Here is a 17,661-nt window from a genome sequence, read left to right on the forward strand (position 1 = left end):
AGCAACTTGTTTGTGTATAAACATTTTCATTTCATTGTTGCCTTTGTTTCTTTTCACTTTTGTTAGAGAATAAAAGTTTAGAATTGTTTTAGGAAGCTGTGGATGCGTGATCTCTCTCTTTCGGAAGGGAAATTATACCACAGCGAATTCTCAGTTCTGATTGGTCAGACTCAATATCTGTAACATAGGTGCTAAAAGCAGTTCTTTTTCTGACATGGGGGATTCTTTAGCCAACCTTAGTTCTATTTTGCCTGTAAAGAACAAATCCGACTCAACAATCATTAAGTTTGTAGTGAAATGTTTTCTTTAATCCGTGACAATAATAAGTTCCTCCCTTAATATAAGTTGAGATCAGTTTTGAATTTTAATTTTAGATAAACAATTCAAGTGTATGTTCTCTCTGAAGCAGGAAATTAGTTTCAGTAATTAAAGTTTTCATATTTAGATATGTTCTGAGGTAATGTAAAAAAAAAAAACATCTGGTAGTAGAATACAATCTAAATCTTTAGGTAGATGGTTAAAATATGATTTAAAATTTGTGGCCAGAGTTCAGACATATAGATGTCTGTCAGTACTGATTCCTGGACTGAATAAAAATGGCAGAATTGTTAACACGAGTTAAACAGGACTCCTCGGTTTTGCAATAACGGGCATGTAAAGGTGTGCGTATAAAGTGACACATTTAATGCACATTTAAACGACACAATGTAGGACAGCATATAGTTATTTTTTTTCTTTTCCTCCAAACACCAGTAGACTTACAGATCATATGAGTAATCAAGGTTGCAGACACAACATGCACGTTCTTGAAAAATACACTGTATTATAGCTAATGAAAGTATAATAAAAAAACTGGCCTCTTACAGAATTAAATTTTTATTTTTTTTTTTTAAGTTATTTAGCTGAATACAGTTGATCATACGAGAAGACTTCTCATCTAACAAATGGAAAAGATCTTCAGAGATGTTTCTATTTAGTCTCTGAAGATCTTTTCCATTTTAGTCTCTCTGGTGTGATTAGCAACGGCACGGCTTATTTATAGCCTTGAACTACTCCTCAGTAGGTTGAGCGTTAAAAGGAAACGGTTAGCACTCATGTATGTTGGCATCTTAAGCAGATATTTATAGGCGTGAAATTTTCCAAAAAAGTGTGTTTATCATTAAGGCAATACACGGTAAGAAAAGCATATACTGGCCAACTGAAGTGCTGAGAATAATTTGATTATTTATTTGAACAAAGATGAAGTGATATTTTGGACTAAATAATAACACCATTAATAAAAAGTCAGATAGTGCTCATGTGAAGCCCTGAGATGCTCATGACCCACTTGCTCTGCTTTATAGAGCGCTGTAGTGTGCAGAACACGTCTATTTAAGGTTATGGCCATGTATAGGAAACTTACATGCTACATGGAGACCAAGATATTTCTAAATCCTGCACTGTGTACTCAAACTGGCTTTATGGATTCAGCATCCCTGCGACTTACTTTTCAAACGAACAAAAAAGCTGCTCCCTTTATCATTTCTATATGTGCATTTATACGATCAACAACTCTGTAAAATATAGTACTTACAGTAAACAGATCAGGTGGGTTCAGGACTAATAATGGAGTGTGAACATGTATATATGCTGTTGTATATAGAAACATTCTAGTGGTTGGGGAAAGAAAAAAGTGCATAAAAATGTCATCCATCAGTTTCTGGTTACATTTAAGACTCGAGTGTTGTGAGCAGATGATCCAGCATCTTCTCACACATGTAGAGACATCGAGGGACATGGAAGAACCCTGGAGAACATACCATAGATGTTGAAAATACACTGAAAAATCAGTTCAGAAAAATTATTTTTCCTTACATTAATAAACACCAAAATGTTTTAATGGGGGTTTCAACTACCAACTTTAAAACCTATGGAAAAAAAGCACTCACCTTTGAATGGCCCTCCTTTAAAATCCAGCACCACGTTCCCCTGTTGACTCAAATACCCGAACCACTCACCGTGTTCTCCATCAGGAAACTGAAAGGGAAAAACCAGTCACCAATCACAACATTTAGAGATGTCCCATACACTATATGGACAAAAGTTGCTGGGCACCTGACCATTTTTGAACATCCCAATCCACATTTAGTGCCCATTTACTGTTGTAATATCCTCCTAGTCTTCTAGGAAGATGCTCCACTAGATTTTGGAGTAGAGCTTGTAGAGATTTGTGTTCATTCACCAGGGTGTAAGTAAAGTCAGGTACTGATGTAGATTAGGTGAGGAGGCCTGGGGTGCTGTTCCAATTCAGTTGTTCAATAGAGTTGATATCAGAGCTCTACAGCAGGCCAATCAAGATCTTCCACTCTGAACCATGTAAACCATATCTTCATTTAGTTAGCTTTGTGCACAGGGTTGGATCTTTCAGTTCAAGGAAAACTGTTATACTCCCGCATCCAAAGACGTCCCGCCAAAACTGTGGTGGTAGTTTGTAAAAGAACCACATATGGGTAGAAAAAATCTGTTGTATCAATACTTTTGTCCGTATAGTGTACTTTAGAGCACAGTGAAATACAATTTTCAGCATATACAGCATGTTAGGAAGCTGGGGTCAAACACAGGATCAGCTATGATACACCTAGGAACCCAAGAGGTTCTGATCAGTAACCAAGAACCTTCAAAAGAGCCTATGAGTTAGAACAGGTAATGGCAGCCAACACAAATCATTAAAAATACTCATTTTAAAAAGCTTAAAAAAAAATCAGCAATAAAATATGGACTGGATGTGAGGTGAGGACGGGTTCCCTTTGAACTCTGGATCCTCTCATGGTTTTTTTCCCTCTCATCGCCTTGCCACCTCGGCTTGCTCATTAGAGATAAACCTCTGACCTTAACATTTATCTGCTGAAACTATTTATATCTTATAACTTATTGCGCATGTAGATTCTGCTAATGTATGTTAATTCTGGAATTATTATTATTTTTTAATCATTGTATTTTTATTCAAAATTGTTTCTTTGTATGCTTTTTATGCTACTTTTCTTTTCCTCCCTTTTTTTTAAATCTTTTTACTGTGTATAGCAATGTTTGCAAGACATACAATTTTAGTTCGAAAAAGAAGCGTTTAGAAATGAAACAACAGAATTGAAGTGAACAGTATTTTGGTGATGGTGCTCACATGGGTGAAGGTGTAGTCGTAAACTTGCTTGAATCTCTCCAGCATTGCAGGATCTCTCAGGTGATCGTAGGCCATTAGATAAGAGATGAGAGCTTCACAGTGAGGCCACCAGAGCTTCATTTTCCACTCCAGCTACATAAATTCAGAGAACAGACACACATTAGTCATGTGTGTGTTGTTTTTATCTGCTATGTTGTATTTTGACCAATTTGTACAGACTGGTCTTCTGTAAATATTTTTTTTATTAATATTTTTACTAATGGAGGTTTATTACTGGATTCAAATGAATGTATCTAATTGAATTTGTGTTTAACTTGGGTCACATGCTCATTCTTCAGGTAAGTAATTCAGACCAGAGCAGAATTTTAATCTTGTTAGTTTTATGGTTTCTTAAAACAAAACTATAAATCAGGGTGTCTGGGGTTTTTTTATAAACTGGAAAAAAAAATGCATCCTTGTTCTTCTTATGGCTGAAATTGTTTTATACAAATTCATAAATTAAATGATGCATTGCATCTTAGATCATTTTTAAATATTTGTACATGATAATAGAAGTGACTGCATACTCATCTGTTACACACACACCCACACACACCCACATTGGCTAAAAATTTACATACACAGCCAATTTACATACACTATATTAGCCATTTTCCAGATAGATGTGTTGTTACTCTTAAAATATAATGTATTTAAAACATTTCAACATCTCTACTGTTTCTCCCTCAGCTCTGTGTGTGTGTGTGTGTGTGTGTGTGTGTGTGTGTGTGTGTGTGTGTGTGTGTGTAACAGATGAGTATGTAGTCACTTCTATTATCATGTACAAATATTTAAAAATGATCTAAGATGCAATGCATCATTTTATTTATGAATTTGTATAAAACAATTTCAGCCAATTGGCGAAAAAGGTCCCTGGTGGTCTAGTGGTTAGGATGCGGCGCTCTCACCACTGCGACCCGGGTTCGATCCCCGGGCAGGGAACCAACCGCAGCCACTCTTAGTGCCGGTCCCAAGCCCGGATAAATGGGGAGGGTTGCGTTAGGCAGGGGGCATCCAGCGTAAAAAAACATTTGCCAAATCAAACATGCGGATGATCCGCTGTGGCGACCCCTAGTGGGAGAAGCCAAAACAACGTTATGTAAATTGAAAAAAAAAGTTAATTTGAAAAGTTGTTCATTGGTAAAAATATGAGCAGGAATCGGTAATAAAAAGTAGAGGTGCGTCTCTGGCTTATTAAAAAGAGCTGTACAGGTAGAAGAGCATTGAGTTGTTATTATATAAACCTGGGTGGGACAGTGACCATCAGCGTCGAGGAAGTAGAAAAGTCCTCCATGTTCTTTGTCCCAGCCAGTGAGGAAGGGAACCTCCATGAACTTCTGCACAGCAACATTCTGCAGCTCTGCATCATCTCGTGCATTTGCATACTGCAGAAGAAACCAGCCAGCCTCCAAGGCATGACCTGGACCAGAGAGAGTGTGTGTTATGGTTCAGCTTCACATGCAAAACAAAAATGAAAATGAGCGAGGCTCTCTCAAAGCAACCGGTTTGTGATTTAGATAAAGGGATGTTTTTCAACCTCATAAACATTTACCACTTCATCTACCACACCAACCACATCACAGATGCTCGAACTAGGGCCTGTGGTCCAAAGCTGATATTACAAGCATATGGCTGTATTGCTTATAGCTTGAATAGCAGCATTAGGCATTAATAATTGTACTATATACATGTCACTGACTTATAAAACTGCATTAGTTAAGCAGATTACAGATTAATTTATAGAGTAATATAGAATGGGTTTATTCTGGAAAACAGTTTATGGACGTTATTTATAGCAGAATCTGCTCACTAATGATTGAAGAATTAAAAATGAAACAGTAGTTACTATTCAGGCATGTTGTCACTTATCTGGACCTTTTTACAATCAAGGAGTTTTATTTGAATACCTGCGCATTGAGTATTTATTGTAATTAAAAATTTACACTGTTTTTTGAGTTCGTCAAAATTCTTGTTTATGGTAAATCACACATAAGTAACGTGGCTGAATCAAGATCAGGCAAAGAGTTTTTTTTTTTGTTTGTTTTTTTTACTATAAATGCTGTGATGTAAGAAAAAAAGGAATTACAGAAAAGAAACTGGATGTGAAGTACCTGGGTTCTGCAAACGTCCCTGACAGCCAGGCAGCTCCTTTCCCTCCAGTGACACATTTTCAAGAATGACCTTTCCATCTCTCTAATGAGAACACAGTCAGAAAAAGGGGATTCGCAGAGTATTAAAACAGCAACATGACGATTGCTTTCTTGTATTGAGTCACACCTTAGAAAAACAAAGTGTCATTTTCTACTCTACATGTGAACATTTAGAGAATCTAGATATTATAAAGATGTCGTTACTTTTGTCGTTATGTGCTCTGCACTCTTCACACACCTGTACATGCTGCAGGATCTGAGACACACACCAATCACCAAGATCTCTGTATTTCTCTGCAAGCTCTGCCCTACCCTCTGTCAGCTGATCCACCAGGCACAGGAGCATCATGGGAACCGCCATGCTGTTAATAGGACTATCGCCAGGGAGCTGAGGACGACCCAGACCTGACGAGTCGACCCGGACCCAGTGCACCAACTGATCCATCATTCTCTCAGCATCGGACTGTAAAAAAAAAAAAAAAAAAAAAAAAGGCAGCACATCACTTACCTGAACAACACGTCTGCCTCAGTTATGGGTTTATGGCAGAAAATACCAGGAGGATGTTCCCATCAGGAATGCAAGCTAATAATGTCAATTATTATAATCAATTATTTATTTGTTTTAATATTATAATACCTGATTATAACATATTTTTTTCCTTGTTATTCTTATTCTTTATTGGATGACATAAATGTTTTAGAGTTTGTAATATGATTATAAATGATTCCTGACTCAGAATTATGATTCGTGTTCATTCCAATAGATTTGCAGTTCATTCTTGGGCATCTTTCAAAATATGTGGGCTGGATCATAAATTCCCTGTTTTTTTAACCTTTCATACGTGAAGTAAATAAAGAATTTCTGCTCAAATCCTAAAAAAAGAACAATAATGATAATATTATTGTTTTGTCAGTTGTAAGGCACCTTTATACAATAATATTTATGGAATTCAGCAGACGCCCTTATCCAGAGTGAGGGTTAAGGGGCTTGCTCAAGAACCCAGCAGTGGTAGCTTGGTGGTGCTGGGATTTGAACTCATGACCTTCCGATCTGAGGTCTAATCATCACTGAGCTACCAGCTTACTTTATATCTCTAATCTTCTTTATATTTCTAATCTTTGTAATATTCCCTCATTATAAATCCAAGCACATGAGGATCAAGGGTCTTGTTCAAGCGATTTCCTTTGATGTCAGTAAAAAAGAAATGGACTGAATAAACAATGCTAATGATTTTTTATTAATTTATTAAATATTTATATTTTTATAAATGTATTAAAATGCGTGTAGTTAAAAACATCTTATTTAATATTCCTCCTAAATGGCACTTCATAGATGTTTTTTCTACTTGTCTACCCTGGTGAAGTCCATACTGTGGAAGGAACTGGACTATAGGAGCAGGCAGACTGCACTCCCACACAAACGACTCAAACATCTCCAACTGTACAGACGGAAAAGCTGCTGGGAGCCTCCACCCTGGAGCTGCAAAACTCAAGAGAGCAGCAGCACCAAAGCTGATTGATTCCCCAGAGGTGGATCTAAGGAGCGTGTGCACTCCATGGTTTTGAAAATATTTCCAAACGCTGCACTGTTTTATAGCTAGATAAGATTATAGATAAAAAATAGACAGTAATACTTTTTCTTGTTTGAGGAAATATCATGAAAGTAATCTATTTATGTACAGCTGCTTTGGGACAATGCCCATTGCTATATAAATCAAATTTAATTGAAATAAATTGAATTGTCATTTATCTTTAAGAGCAGAATTCTGCAGAAAATCACTGAGATGCTGTTTTATAACTAAATGACTTACTTTTATAACTAACTGTAAACTCTGATCGTTTCCACATGACGTCCTCCATAAAAAAAATTTAAAGCATGAGATTAAATCCTTATATCCACCTGCATCTCTTTGTCTCCCGTGACCCTGGAAAGTTCATCCATGGCCATGACGTAGAAACACTCGCTAAAGATGGTCCTCTGAACCTTCACCGCTCGACCGTCCCTCGTCAGACAGAACGCACACTTTCCCGGACCGTCTGAAGCCTGCACTCGAGCATATTTCTGCAGAAACTCACCACCTGAATAACCATAGCACCTTCTGTTAGAATCCTAATGTCTAATGAAGCCACAAAACATCCTTTTATTTAAGAACTAAACCAGGTGTAGCTGCAAAATTACAATGGACATTAATATTGGTGGCTTTATATTGAACTGAATAGAATGAAATAACTCAATCAGTGCTTAAATCATTAATATCATTCTATTAATATATCGGTGTGCTGAGTTACATCAGAGTTTTTTCACATAAACTGAGTTGATTAAGCAAAAGTCTTGTGATAAAAGTGATAATAAAAACATTCTAGCCATAATAAACCATAGTACTTGGATACTTAAGTAATTTAAAGACAAATACTTTTACTCAAGTGAATGTTTAAAGGGAGCACTTTTACTGAAGTCATATTTTACCTACTGTATTTCTGTAGATGTGTGATAAACTGTGCAATGATAGGCAATTCAATAAAACCTGAGACATTGATGTAGACTATTAATATCAATTACTGTCCAAATTCATCCTCAAAGTTCTTGAGTTACTCAGTAATTTCATAGAGCTTAAGACTGCTGACGTGAAACACATCCCACCCCCACCCCATATTATACAAAATAAGCAAAATGGACAGTTTTGCTCTCGGGTAGTTGTTATGTACATCTGTACTAATTATAAAGCGAAATATTACCTGATTTGGCAGCTTGAAGAATTTCTGGCTGGTGAAACCTCGGCATGGTGCGATACAGCCTGCAGTACATCCACACCTGCAATTACATTTACACAGACAGCTTTAGCAACATAAACTAATATGACAACATCGAATGCTGCAATTTAATAAAACAAAGAATTATTCATTCCTCTTCACTAAGAGCCTTTCCATAGTCTGGTTCATGGTGGATCTGAAGTCAATCCCAGAAATCCTACCCGCTAGATGGTACACCAGTGAATCATACAACAACATGCACACACACTTCCACACACTTTATAATACCTAGTGGCATTTTACATCCACCTTATAAGCAGGTATTAAGGAAGAGGGTGTAAACCAGAGAACCTGAAGGAAACCTGTAGGAGAATATTAATAATCTTACCTGTCTGCCCTGTAACCACACATACTTGAGCTCATCATAGATCTTTCCATCTTTTCCAATGCAGGTAAAAAACCCACTGTGTCAGAAAGAAAGTGGCAGAGATTAGATGTTAGGTTTTCAGCTTGAGAATTTTGTTCTACATAATAAGCTTGAGAAGAAGCACAACAAATATTTCACCCATATTCCTCATCATGGGAGTATTTCAGCCAGAAATCCACAACTCTGTCCAGCTCAGTGCGTATTCTCTCGCGATACTGCTTCAGCAATGCCGCCATCTTTGTCACTGAAACAAGTTCACAGTGCCATAAAATCATTTTACTCACAAAAAATTTGACGTTCAGTACTTGCACTAAAGATTATCTTAACAGAGGCAATATATGGGAGGCCATGATTTAAAAATGTTAGATGTTTGTGTTTTACTGTACAATTATTCTCTGTGTGTTTTTAGAAGTTAAGATCAGTATAACATTGTATAGTATATTTAGATTTACTTCGTTTGTTTTTACTACTTTAGACAAACTTACACTTATAAAGAACATAAATTTTTATCACCACATTATCTGTGTAAAGCTGCTTTGAGACTATGTTCATTGTTATAAAACGCTATACAAATAAAAATTAATTGAATTGATTTTACTATAAATCTGTATCAGAACGTTTCGAGGGTGCACACGTGGTCAGAATAGCAGACGTGGTCATGCACCTGGTCAGAATATCACCAGTTGCACAGGACGATGTATTTTGGCACACGACTTATGAAGGTCGGTGACTCCTGTGACTGTGCGTGCAGCCTTGTGCTGCCATCTGTTGACGCATTACAAAACTAGTCTCGAAACATTTTGATACCACCTCGTATACAAGGTTGTTATGTCTGACTTTCTGAATTTGACATTACTGATATCTAATATTTTGAATGACCTTCAGTCTCTATCAAACTCCATAAACAAATCAGGCCTGTAGAGTAAAAAGACAATTCTTCAACTTCAATTCTTCTTTAAAGATCTTACAAAACTAAATTTTTCCGCTGATTTTGCATCGCTATATCACTCGCTGAATTGGTTCACTTTCCATCTGTAACTTCCTGATAGGATTTGTGTTTCGGATTCACTGTATTTAATTTTACAAAAAATCATTTCACTATTTACTCCAAAACTCAGGCACAATTCCACTCATTGTGCATGTACTCACAATAAAAACTACTATATACAAATAAACAAAAATTTGATGCCAAAACATTTTAATGAATAACTGTAAAAAAAACAAACAAACAAAACATTAGATTTGACAAGAGCAGCTGTCTGTTGAACCTTAAGGTCAGATATGTTGAGTCAGGAATTCCTAAAACTGTTGCGACATCATATGATTTCCTGGTTCACGTGGCAAATATGTACATAACAACACATGGTGAAGTATTATATTGATCTATTATTGGAAAGGGAACTAATATTACTGCATCAATTATAATTCACTCTCCCAATTCCCCATCCTAACTTGTTTTCCAGACAGTTCTGGATACAACCAGATGAAACCTAATGTCTAATGAAGACTGTGTTTGTTCTGCCTCAGTGTTCAGCAAACAGCATGAAGGACTAAATGCACTGAGATTCACAAGAGAAATAGTGCACTGGTGTGATGGGTGTCTTTCCAGTCCATTACATGTGTACACACACACACACACACACACACACACACACACAGCTCCTATAAGGTACTGACACACCTTACAGTCACTGCCTGTACACAAGTCATATTATGGTAACTGTCTTTCATCCAAATTGTACATGTTATACTCTTACCTGTCCTGGGAAAATGCACCAAGAGCTCGTTTCTCCTTATTTCTTGTTCAATCCTCTCTCTGCTGCCCACATCACTCCATTTTCCTCCAACTTTGCACAGTAATACAAACAGCTGAACCAGCAGGCAGCAAAGCACACATCACATGACCAAGACACTACCGGATCACGTGGCCATCGCCCCTTACTGCTTTCACCGGCCAGTAGGGGTCGCGCTTTCCCTACTCAGAAAGAGCACTGCGTCTGCGTGCACCAACACGACCGTCACCACCATCATACCATGTCACTATTGTTTTTTATTTAATATTGTTTTTTATTCCGCTTAATTTTAAATACAGGTGAAAATACAATGTCATATTTAAAGCACTTACAGGTTAGTGTTAGTGAGCGGTTCTCAAACTTTTTTTTCCTACTGCTTAAGAAGGGGGTCGATTTTTGATCCCCACTTGTCCTCCATCACCCCAAAAATGGTAATGAAATACATCGTGTAATTTATTGAAATATCAAGTTTTACATCAATAACATCAAATAGCATCAAGTTCCAAAATATAGAAAACAAAAGTGTAATTGTGTTCTGTACCCTAACCAAAGTTGTTTTTATTTCCTTGCATCAATGACCTAATTGCTTGTGGATGCTTTGAGTGTATTTTTTGAATGTGAGTTTATTTTTAATAAGGAAAATCATAAATGAAGATTAACGAAGATATATATATTGTGTGCACTTCATTGCGCCCAACTGTCATATCTTTATTCCCCGCTAGAGGGCCTCGTCCCACACTTTGAAAACCACTGGGTTAGAACAAAAGGAAACTGACAAAACAGCATTTTAGTTATTATATCAGAGTAATTATTAATTATTAACTGCACAGATAGAATGCATGTTTGGTGAGCTGTATTTTAAACACTGAAAATGGAGCATGGCTAAAAAAAAAAATCAAAACTAAATTTTTTGTCATCTGTAGGCAGAAAATTACAATCTGTAACCTTGTCTGGAATCCATTATGCCATGCTGACACATGCATCGATTTTATTGCTGCAAATTGCTAGTTGCTGTATTACGAAGTTGCCAATATGCGTTTTACCAACTGACGCAATACGGATCGCATTCTCTCTACTGTCTTTAATCTCTAGTCACTGTTCAAAGATATTCCCCATTTGCATAGAGTTCAACTTTTCATTTTTGCGTCTCTGGATTTGCCGAATATGGTAGCTCAGTGATAAAGATGTTGGAAGTCTGATCAGAAGGTCACGGGTTCAAATCCCAGCCCACCAAGCTGACATTTGGGGTCATTGAGCCTCAACTGCTCACTTGTATAAAAATGGTGTAAATGTATATGTGAACACTGCATTAGTACACAATCAGCAGGTATTTCTGACATCATAGTGATTAAAATAGGAAAAGGTCTACCAGTGTTAAAGTAGAATAGCATGCTTCTGAAAGTGTAAACTACAAAAAGTATTAATATAACTGGACATAAAACTTTCATAAGCCAGATCGACATAAAGCAGTGGTACTCAGTCAATCAGTCCTCCGAGAGGTTTGTGGCGCTACAGCAGGTTTCTTTGCCTTTCCAAAGTCAGCCTTTGACGTGGCAGATATTCAGGAGCTGGTGTTCTTGTGTAGCGCTGAATGCACTTTTCTTAAATTCTGTCTCACTCTGATAAACTCCAGGAGCTGTACCTCATGCCGTATCTTCTCTTCCTGCTCCTGTTCTCTCTGTTAGATGAGCACATACCATAAAATGAGCACTTGTATTAGATTTTATTTTTAACTTGATTTTCTTTAGCAAAAAAGCAAATGAAACACAAAATAGATTTTCTCAGACTGCAATTTTTCCAAACTTCTTGATCCTAGTTCTTTTAACCTTTTTATAAAGGTTTAAAACCACTTGAATCTTAAATTTGTGAGGTTTGGTTAAAAACCTTTTTTTTGTTTTAGTTTTACCTCTCCTCAGTCTAATTCATGTTTAGTACTATAGCCTAAGAGCTTTATAACTACTCATTGAATCCTTGAGGAAATCCCAGAGAAACCCAGGCTCATTTAACAACAACTGCTGAAATGCAACTTAAATTTATACAAATATTATAATAACCATAGAATACATATGTAAAATAGTCTCCATTCCATAATTTAGAAGGAGGACTTAAAATGGTGCTGACCATCACCTCCTGCTGCTTCTGTTGGCGTTGGAGGAGGACCTGCTCTAGTGGGCTCCTGCATTGTTCACACTCTTCTCTCTGGGTTTGTTCTTTCTTTCTCCTCTCCAGAACCATCTGGAGCTCGGGTTTACAGCACACTGCCAGACCCCTGCCCTCCCCAAAAGAGACAAAACACAACCAGGCATACTAGAAGCTTTACAGGGGGGAAAGAAAAATGACTAAAGAGAACTACTAAAGGTTTCACGCTGGTGTTACACCAGATTCTGTGACCATCGTATGTTGTGACCATAGAGGGCGCTGTTGCTAAAAATGCAGTTTAAAATAGATCATCTAAGGTCTAGATGATCTATTTTAAGCTGCATTTTAGCAAAAGCGCTAAATTGTAAAATAGAAAAAGGAAACCCACGTGTATTGTATTGTATTGTGTATTGCAATACACGTGGGTTTGCTATTTTTTATTTTACCTTTTACAGTTTTATTAAATGTTTAGAAATGTTACATCAGTAATGTTTCAGGATCTACAGTCACTTCCTCATTAGTCTCACTTTCTCCCTCTACCGTAATCAAGATAAACTGCAGCTTCTGTTACTCAGAAACCAAGAAAGCCATAAAGACCAGTGGCCAAAGTGTTGATGGTAAAGTTGGAGCTGTATTTCTGGAGATTCTTTCCGCTTTATTTCATATAAATAATCACATTTTACAAATCCATTTATATGGAATGTATTTCACACAAGTTCTTGGAAATGAGTTGTTACAACAGAAATGAAAATGTAATACAATATAAGCCTATGATTTTTTTACTGAAAGTCTATCAGTATATTCTGACTGATCAGATTCATTCATTCAAGGAGAGTTCATTGTAACTTGTCGTTACTGTTACAGGCCAAGACTAAACTGAACACAGGTTTTAACCAATCCAGTCTAATGTTTCCCACTGTTTCCTATGATATCTCCGTGCTGTAAAGAAGAGCTATCCAGCAAGGCGCATGTCTATCGTTACAGTGCCTGACACAGCGCTCATGTGAGACGGTGTACGATTGCAGCCCGTGTGGCCAGGCGTAGTTTGTGTGACACAAAAGACGAGAAAGAGGGAGAGAGAAAGAACGAGACTGTCATCAATTTTTAACCGACCTCGATTCACTGCTTCTGCGATTTATGAAAAGGTAACAAGTGGATTCTTGGGCCTGGTTGAGTCAGCATCAGTGTCTCCTCCTCTATCTGTCCATACAGAATTTAGAAACTGAGATGAAGTGTACTGCTCTTACTTCCTGTGGGCCATTAGAAGCTCTTTGTGCAGCTCTTGGTGACTCCTCGATGCCTTCACTGGATTGTTTAGATCCTTTGAACTCTCACCCGTGTTCTGCTTATCTGCATTGTCTGAGACAAACACCAGGGACGGTCATCTATCCATCTATAAATTGTAATTCATTCATAAATGTATATATAAAATTATTTATTTATATTACACGTCATTTTAAAAAAAGGTGCGATTTGCAATATTATCATGCAGTATGTAAATGTGTCTAATTTCATTTATTTCAGGTTTTCATTGCTCTTGTCTGCTTCAAACCCAAACAGAACTGATGATCTTCATTAAAACACAACTCACAAAGCACCCACAGTTTCATTAAAGTGTGTGTGTGTGTGTGTGTGTGTGTGTGTTTGTTTTCGTCTGTGTGAAGAGAAAGGCTCAGGGTAATGTTGGTAATGTTTCACTGCAAATGCAACTCTAAAAACTACAATCTGCTTCCCTAACTCTCTTCTGCCCTTTAAAACAGATGTTGCCACTCCGTAAATGATGTGTGGAAATGAAGTTATGACATACACTGACCTCTGTTAAAGCCCTGTGGAAAGCCATGACTGTTGATAAGTGTGCCGTTGGTCACCCGTGTCCTGAGGTGTGTTGGTTTCAGTGAGCTGCCATCACTGGAGGACAGAGCATTCTTCAGCTCGTTGTTGTAGGGTGGTGGAGGGAGCGGGTGCGAGGCGGCTGCCCTCATTGCACACACTGCTTTAAGGGAGGCGATCACCTGGGATTTGGCCCTGAGCCACAGCTCCTGCTGCATGCTGGGTAACTGCAGAGGGGGTCAGGTACGAATGTGTGTGTGTGTGTGTAGCAATGTTTTAGGGTTGCCAATGAATGTAAAAGAGAGAGCGAGAATAGTGGAGAGATTGAGTTTCACCTAAGTGGGAGATGTATAATTTATCTAGCACTAATTATTCATCGGTTAACTCACGTAAATACGTGCAACTCTGATTCAACGTGCAAAATAGACCTGATTATTAAGCTCATTAAACTGGACCAGTGGATTTAATAGCGGCCACAGAACACAAGAATATCTTAATGGCTTCTGGACGGTGACATTTTCAACATGCAACATTAGAAATATAATAAAAAGCCATTTTCTTTCTTTTTTTTTGAGAATTTTTTATAAATGAATCATCATTTGAAAAATGTACAGAGAAAAACAATCATCCAAAGCATGTTTCAGGGATATTTGTTACACACAATTGTACAAGTCTACATTACAAGTAATTACAATCAAATATCTTGCAGGTATTTCACTTTGGCTTGCTAACTCTGTTTATTAAAAATGGTGTTGTTAATATGGACTCACGTGAAGCGTGTCATTCCATGAGGGAGTCGTCCTCACTGAGCAGCAGCAGCAGCAGCAGCAGCAGCAGCAGCTCTCACATGAACACAGCCAACATGCCAGAAAGCTGAGCGTTTTATCTCACCCCACTCAGCTACAACAAAATTCCTGCTTCTACCACAAGAAGGAGATGTGGAGCAATAGAAGCCTCCTGATAATTTCAGTTACGCAGAGGTAAATGTGAAGCTGCTTTTAACTTGTCACATTCTTTTCAGGACAGTACATTTATTTCTTTCTATTTCTTTGCATAACCCGGCAATGTTAGGACTGTCAGAACACACACACACACACTCACACACTCAAACACACACACACACACACACACACACACACACACACACAAACAGAAATACACACATACACACAGACAAACACTCACAAACACACAGAAAACCACACACACACACACACACACACACACACACACACACACACACACACACACACACAAACACGGACAACCACACACACACACACACACACACACACACACACACACACACACACACCAGAATCACACAGACAGACACACACACACACACACACACAGAGACAAAATTACACACACACACACACACACACACACACACACACACACACACACACACACAGGCAAGCGCAAATTAATTTTAATGGCACTAATTTTATTAACACGCGATTAACGCAGTGCACATTTCTATTTGACAATTTTTAGGTCAAATATAAAAAAAATTATATAAAAGGAGGGAAATTAAAATGTTTAGCGACGTCCTTTCTTTACTCAGACATAAAAAAAAATTCTAATTAAATTAACTCAGGCAAAAAAGTATTTTTGATTACTAAACTAAGACTTCATCTTTATTAGCGGCTTGAATTCTTAAGTAGAGCATTAGCGCCATTTACTGTGGTAATGGATCAGAGACTTACATCCCTATTCCCCAATCAAAAAAAACCCCTGCAATGGTGCACACATCCGGCAATTAAAACCGTCCCTGTGGAAACATAGCAAAGGTTCCATTTGGTGTCCTGATGATTTACGTAATAAAAAAAACAACACTTGTGTAAAAACATTTACAAGTATATTTTGTTTTCGTGCTCTATGTTGAGTATGATTTCACTGATAATAAACATACATTTGCATAAAGCATCCATAGTTGTCGATGATCATTTTTATTAGAATATAAAAAACCTGAAAAGTATTAATTCAAGGTACATTTTGAACAGATAATTGTGTGAATAAGTTGCGATAAATTGTGAGTTAACTCTTGAAAGCCATGCAATTAATTATGTTTAAATATTACAATAAATTTACAGCACTAACATAATATATACATTATAATAGTTATATAATGTTAGAATATATCAGTGAGGAATCAGTGAGCGTAAACTGTTGATTACTGTTTTTTCAGATACCATGTATAGATTCAGGTGAGAGTGTTGTACTTTATAAATGCGTTACTCACACTATTATAGCATATGCAGAATTTTATAAGATATTATACTATTCTAAAAATTTGCAATATTTCACTCAAGTTTTCTTTAAACCTTCTCTCTTTTAATGAACAGAAAGATTTGATCTTTCATGGATGGACTGTCAGATATTACACAACCTGTGGAGCCCATGCCAGCTCGAGCACCCACTAAATACTAAATATCTCTAAGTGTCATTTTTTAACTCATTTTGTTGTATATAATTTGTAATGAAAATGTGGTATAATGTAGAAAGGTACCTATAATATAAGCATTTTTCTTTTGTGCTACTGTACACTGTATAAATGAGCAGAGTGAGCAGAAATAACAGCTCAATATAGCTGATGGACAGGAAGAGGAAGCCAAGGCAAGCACAGATCTGCTCGCTCTAGCAGTGTAATTAGAGAGCAGACACACCAACCTCAGGGATCTTTTTACCAGAAAGTAATTAGAAAAAGTTTTTTTTTTCTGAGTGTATATACAAGCTCGTGTTCCTCAAGAAACATCATCCTGGTTAGAGTAAAGAACAAATCAACTCCTGACTGGACCAGGATACACAATATGCAGAGAGAGAAAGGACAGATCTACTTGCTGACAAATCACAATCTAATATGTGATCTAAATGTAAATACTGGTGGAATTACATGACTAGGTTGGAAACTTGTAATATAAAAAAAACTCCCGGAAACTCAGCATTTAAATGTTAAACATACACGATATTGGCAAAAGTATTGGAATATGTTGAAACTCAGAACCCGTCTCTGAGCGGACATATCACGGGTGAGTTCTTCGTTGCAATTGATTTCCAATGTAACACACTTAATAATAATAATAATAAAATAGTGTAGACCCTAAAAACCAATAAAGGATCTTCAGTCTCTGATGAGGAAAAGCAAAAGTTCTTTATTGCAGACACGTTCCATTGAGCTCAATAGAAGGTGGTCACTCAATTACATCGAAATGATCATGATGTAAATGATTCTTTACACACACACACACACACACACACACACACACACACACACACACACACACACACACACCCACCCACCCACCCCCTGGTGTCACATGACACCTCTATAATTTTTTTTTTCTAATTTCTTTGTGTTAGCAAATTCCC

The 17,661-nt window shown here is 37.2% G+C and overlaps 2 protein-coding genes and 1 non-coding gene across 6 annotated transcripts; all 3 read right to left on the minus strand.

Annotated features, from left to right (window-relative positions):
* Positions 1-667: 667 nt before the first annotated feature.
* Positions 668-10,429, minus strand: LOC124399509 (renin binding protein). The gene is made up of 11 exons (XM_046870452.1): positions 10,282-10,429; positions 8,663-8,768; positions 8,486-8,561; positions 8,083-8,158; positions 7,247-7,425; positions 5,585-5,809; positions 5,308-5,389; positions 4,441-4,616; positions 3,158-3,289; positions 1,929-2,016; positions 668-1,786 (listed from the first exon to the last, which is right to left on the minus strand). The coding sequence occupies exons 2-11, from the start codon at positions 8,758-8,760 to the stop codon at positions 1,710-1,712; spliced, it is 1,209 nt and encodes a 402-aa protein (XP_046726408.1). The 5' UTR covers positions 8,761-8,768; positions 10,282-10,429; the 3' UTR covers positions 668-1,709.
* Positions 6,692-6,896, minus strand: LOC124400554. Its single transcript, XR_006928414.1, has one exon. It is a non-coding gene; the product is annotated as a small nucleolar RNA SNORA53 (small nucleolar RNA).
* A 172-nt stretch (positions 10,430-10,601) lies between the features above and the next one.
* On the minus strand, positions 10,602-15,376 carry si:ch211-218o21.4 (probable E3 ubiquitin-protein ligase bre1). 4 transcript variants are annotated; one of them, XM_046870457.1, is made up of 5 exons: positions 15,057-15,376; positions 14,270-14,513; positions 13,704-13,815; positions 12,445-12,586; positions 10,602-11,995 (listed from the first exon to the last, which is right to left on the minus strand). In XM_046870457.1, exons 2-5 carry the CDS (start codon positions 14,502-14,504, stop codon positions 11,879-11,881), a joined length of 606 nt encoding a protein of 201 aa, XP_046726413.1. In that variant the 5' UTR covers positions 14,505-14,513; positions 15,057-15,376; the 3' UTR covers positions 10,602-11,878. The 4 variants fall into 4 exon arrangements, with proteins under 4 accessions (XP_046726413.1, XP_046726411.1, XP_046726410.1 ...); XM_046870455.1 differs by having other exon boundaries at positions 12,439-12,586; XM_046870454.1 differs by having other exon boundaries at positions 12,445-12,595.
* Positions 15,377-17,661: the final 2,285 nt, after the last annotated feature.

Source organism: Silurus meridionalis, chromosome 17 (assembly GCF_014805685.1).
Source record: "Silurus meridionalis isolate SWU-2019-XX chromosome 17, ASM1480568v1, whole genome shotgun sequence".
Lineage (NCBI taxonomy): Eukaryota > Metazoa > Chordata > Actinopteri > Siluriformes > Siluridae > Silurus > Silurus meridionalis.

What these genes read in the sequence shown, in the direction of transcription:
- si:ch211-218o21.4 (XM_046870453.1), bottom strand. Translation starts at nt 14,504, where the DNA reads ATGCAGCAGGAGCTGTGGCTCAGGGCCAAATCCCAGGTGATCGCCTCC. An exon ending in TCCACAGGGCTTTAACAGAG is followed by an intron (nt 13,816 to 14,269) that starts GTCAGTGTATGT and finishes TGTTTGTCTCAG; the next exon opens with ACAATGCAGATAAGCAGAAC. An exon ending in CTTCTAATGGCCCACAGGAA is followed by an intron (nt 12,596 to 13,703) that starts GTAAGAGCAGTA and finishes TGTCTCTTTTGG; the next exon opens with GGAGGGCAGGGGTCTGGCAG.
- LOC124399509 (XM_046870452.1), bottom strand. Translation starts at nt 8,760, where the DNA reads ATGGCGGCATTGCTGAAGCAGTATCGCGAGAGAATACGCACTGAGCTG. An exon ending in TCCCATGATGAGGAATATGG is followed by an intron (nt 8,562 to 8,662) that starts GTGAAATATTTG and finishes TTTCTGACACAG; the next exon opens with TGGGTTTTTTACCTGCATTG. An exon ending in TGTGGTTACAGGGCAGACAG is followed by an intron (nt 8,159 to 8,485) that starts GTAAGATTATTA and finishes ATGTAATTGCAG; the next exon opens with GTGTGGATGTACTGCAGGCT.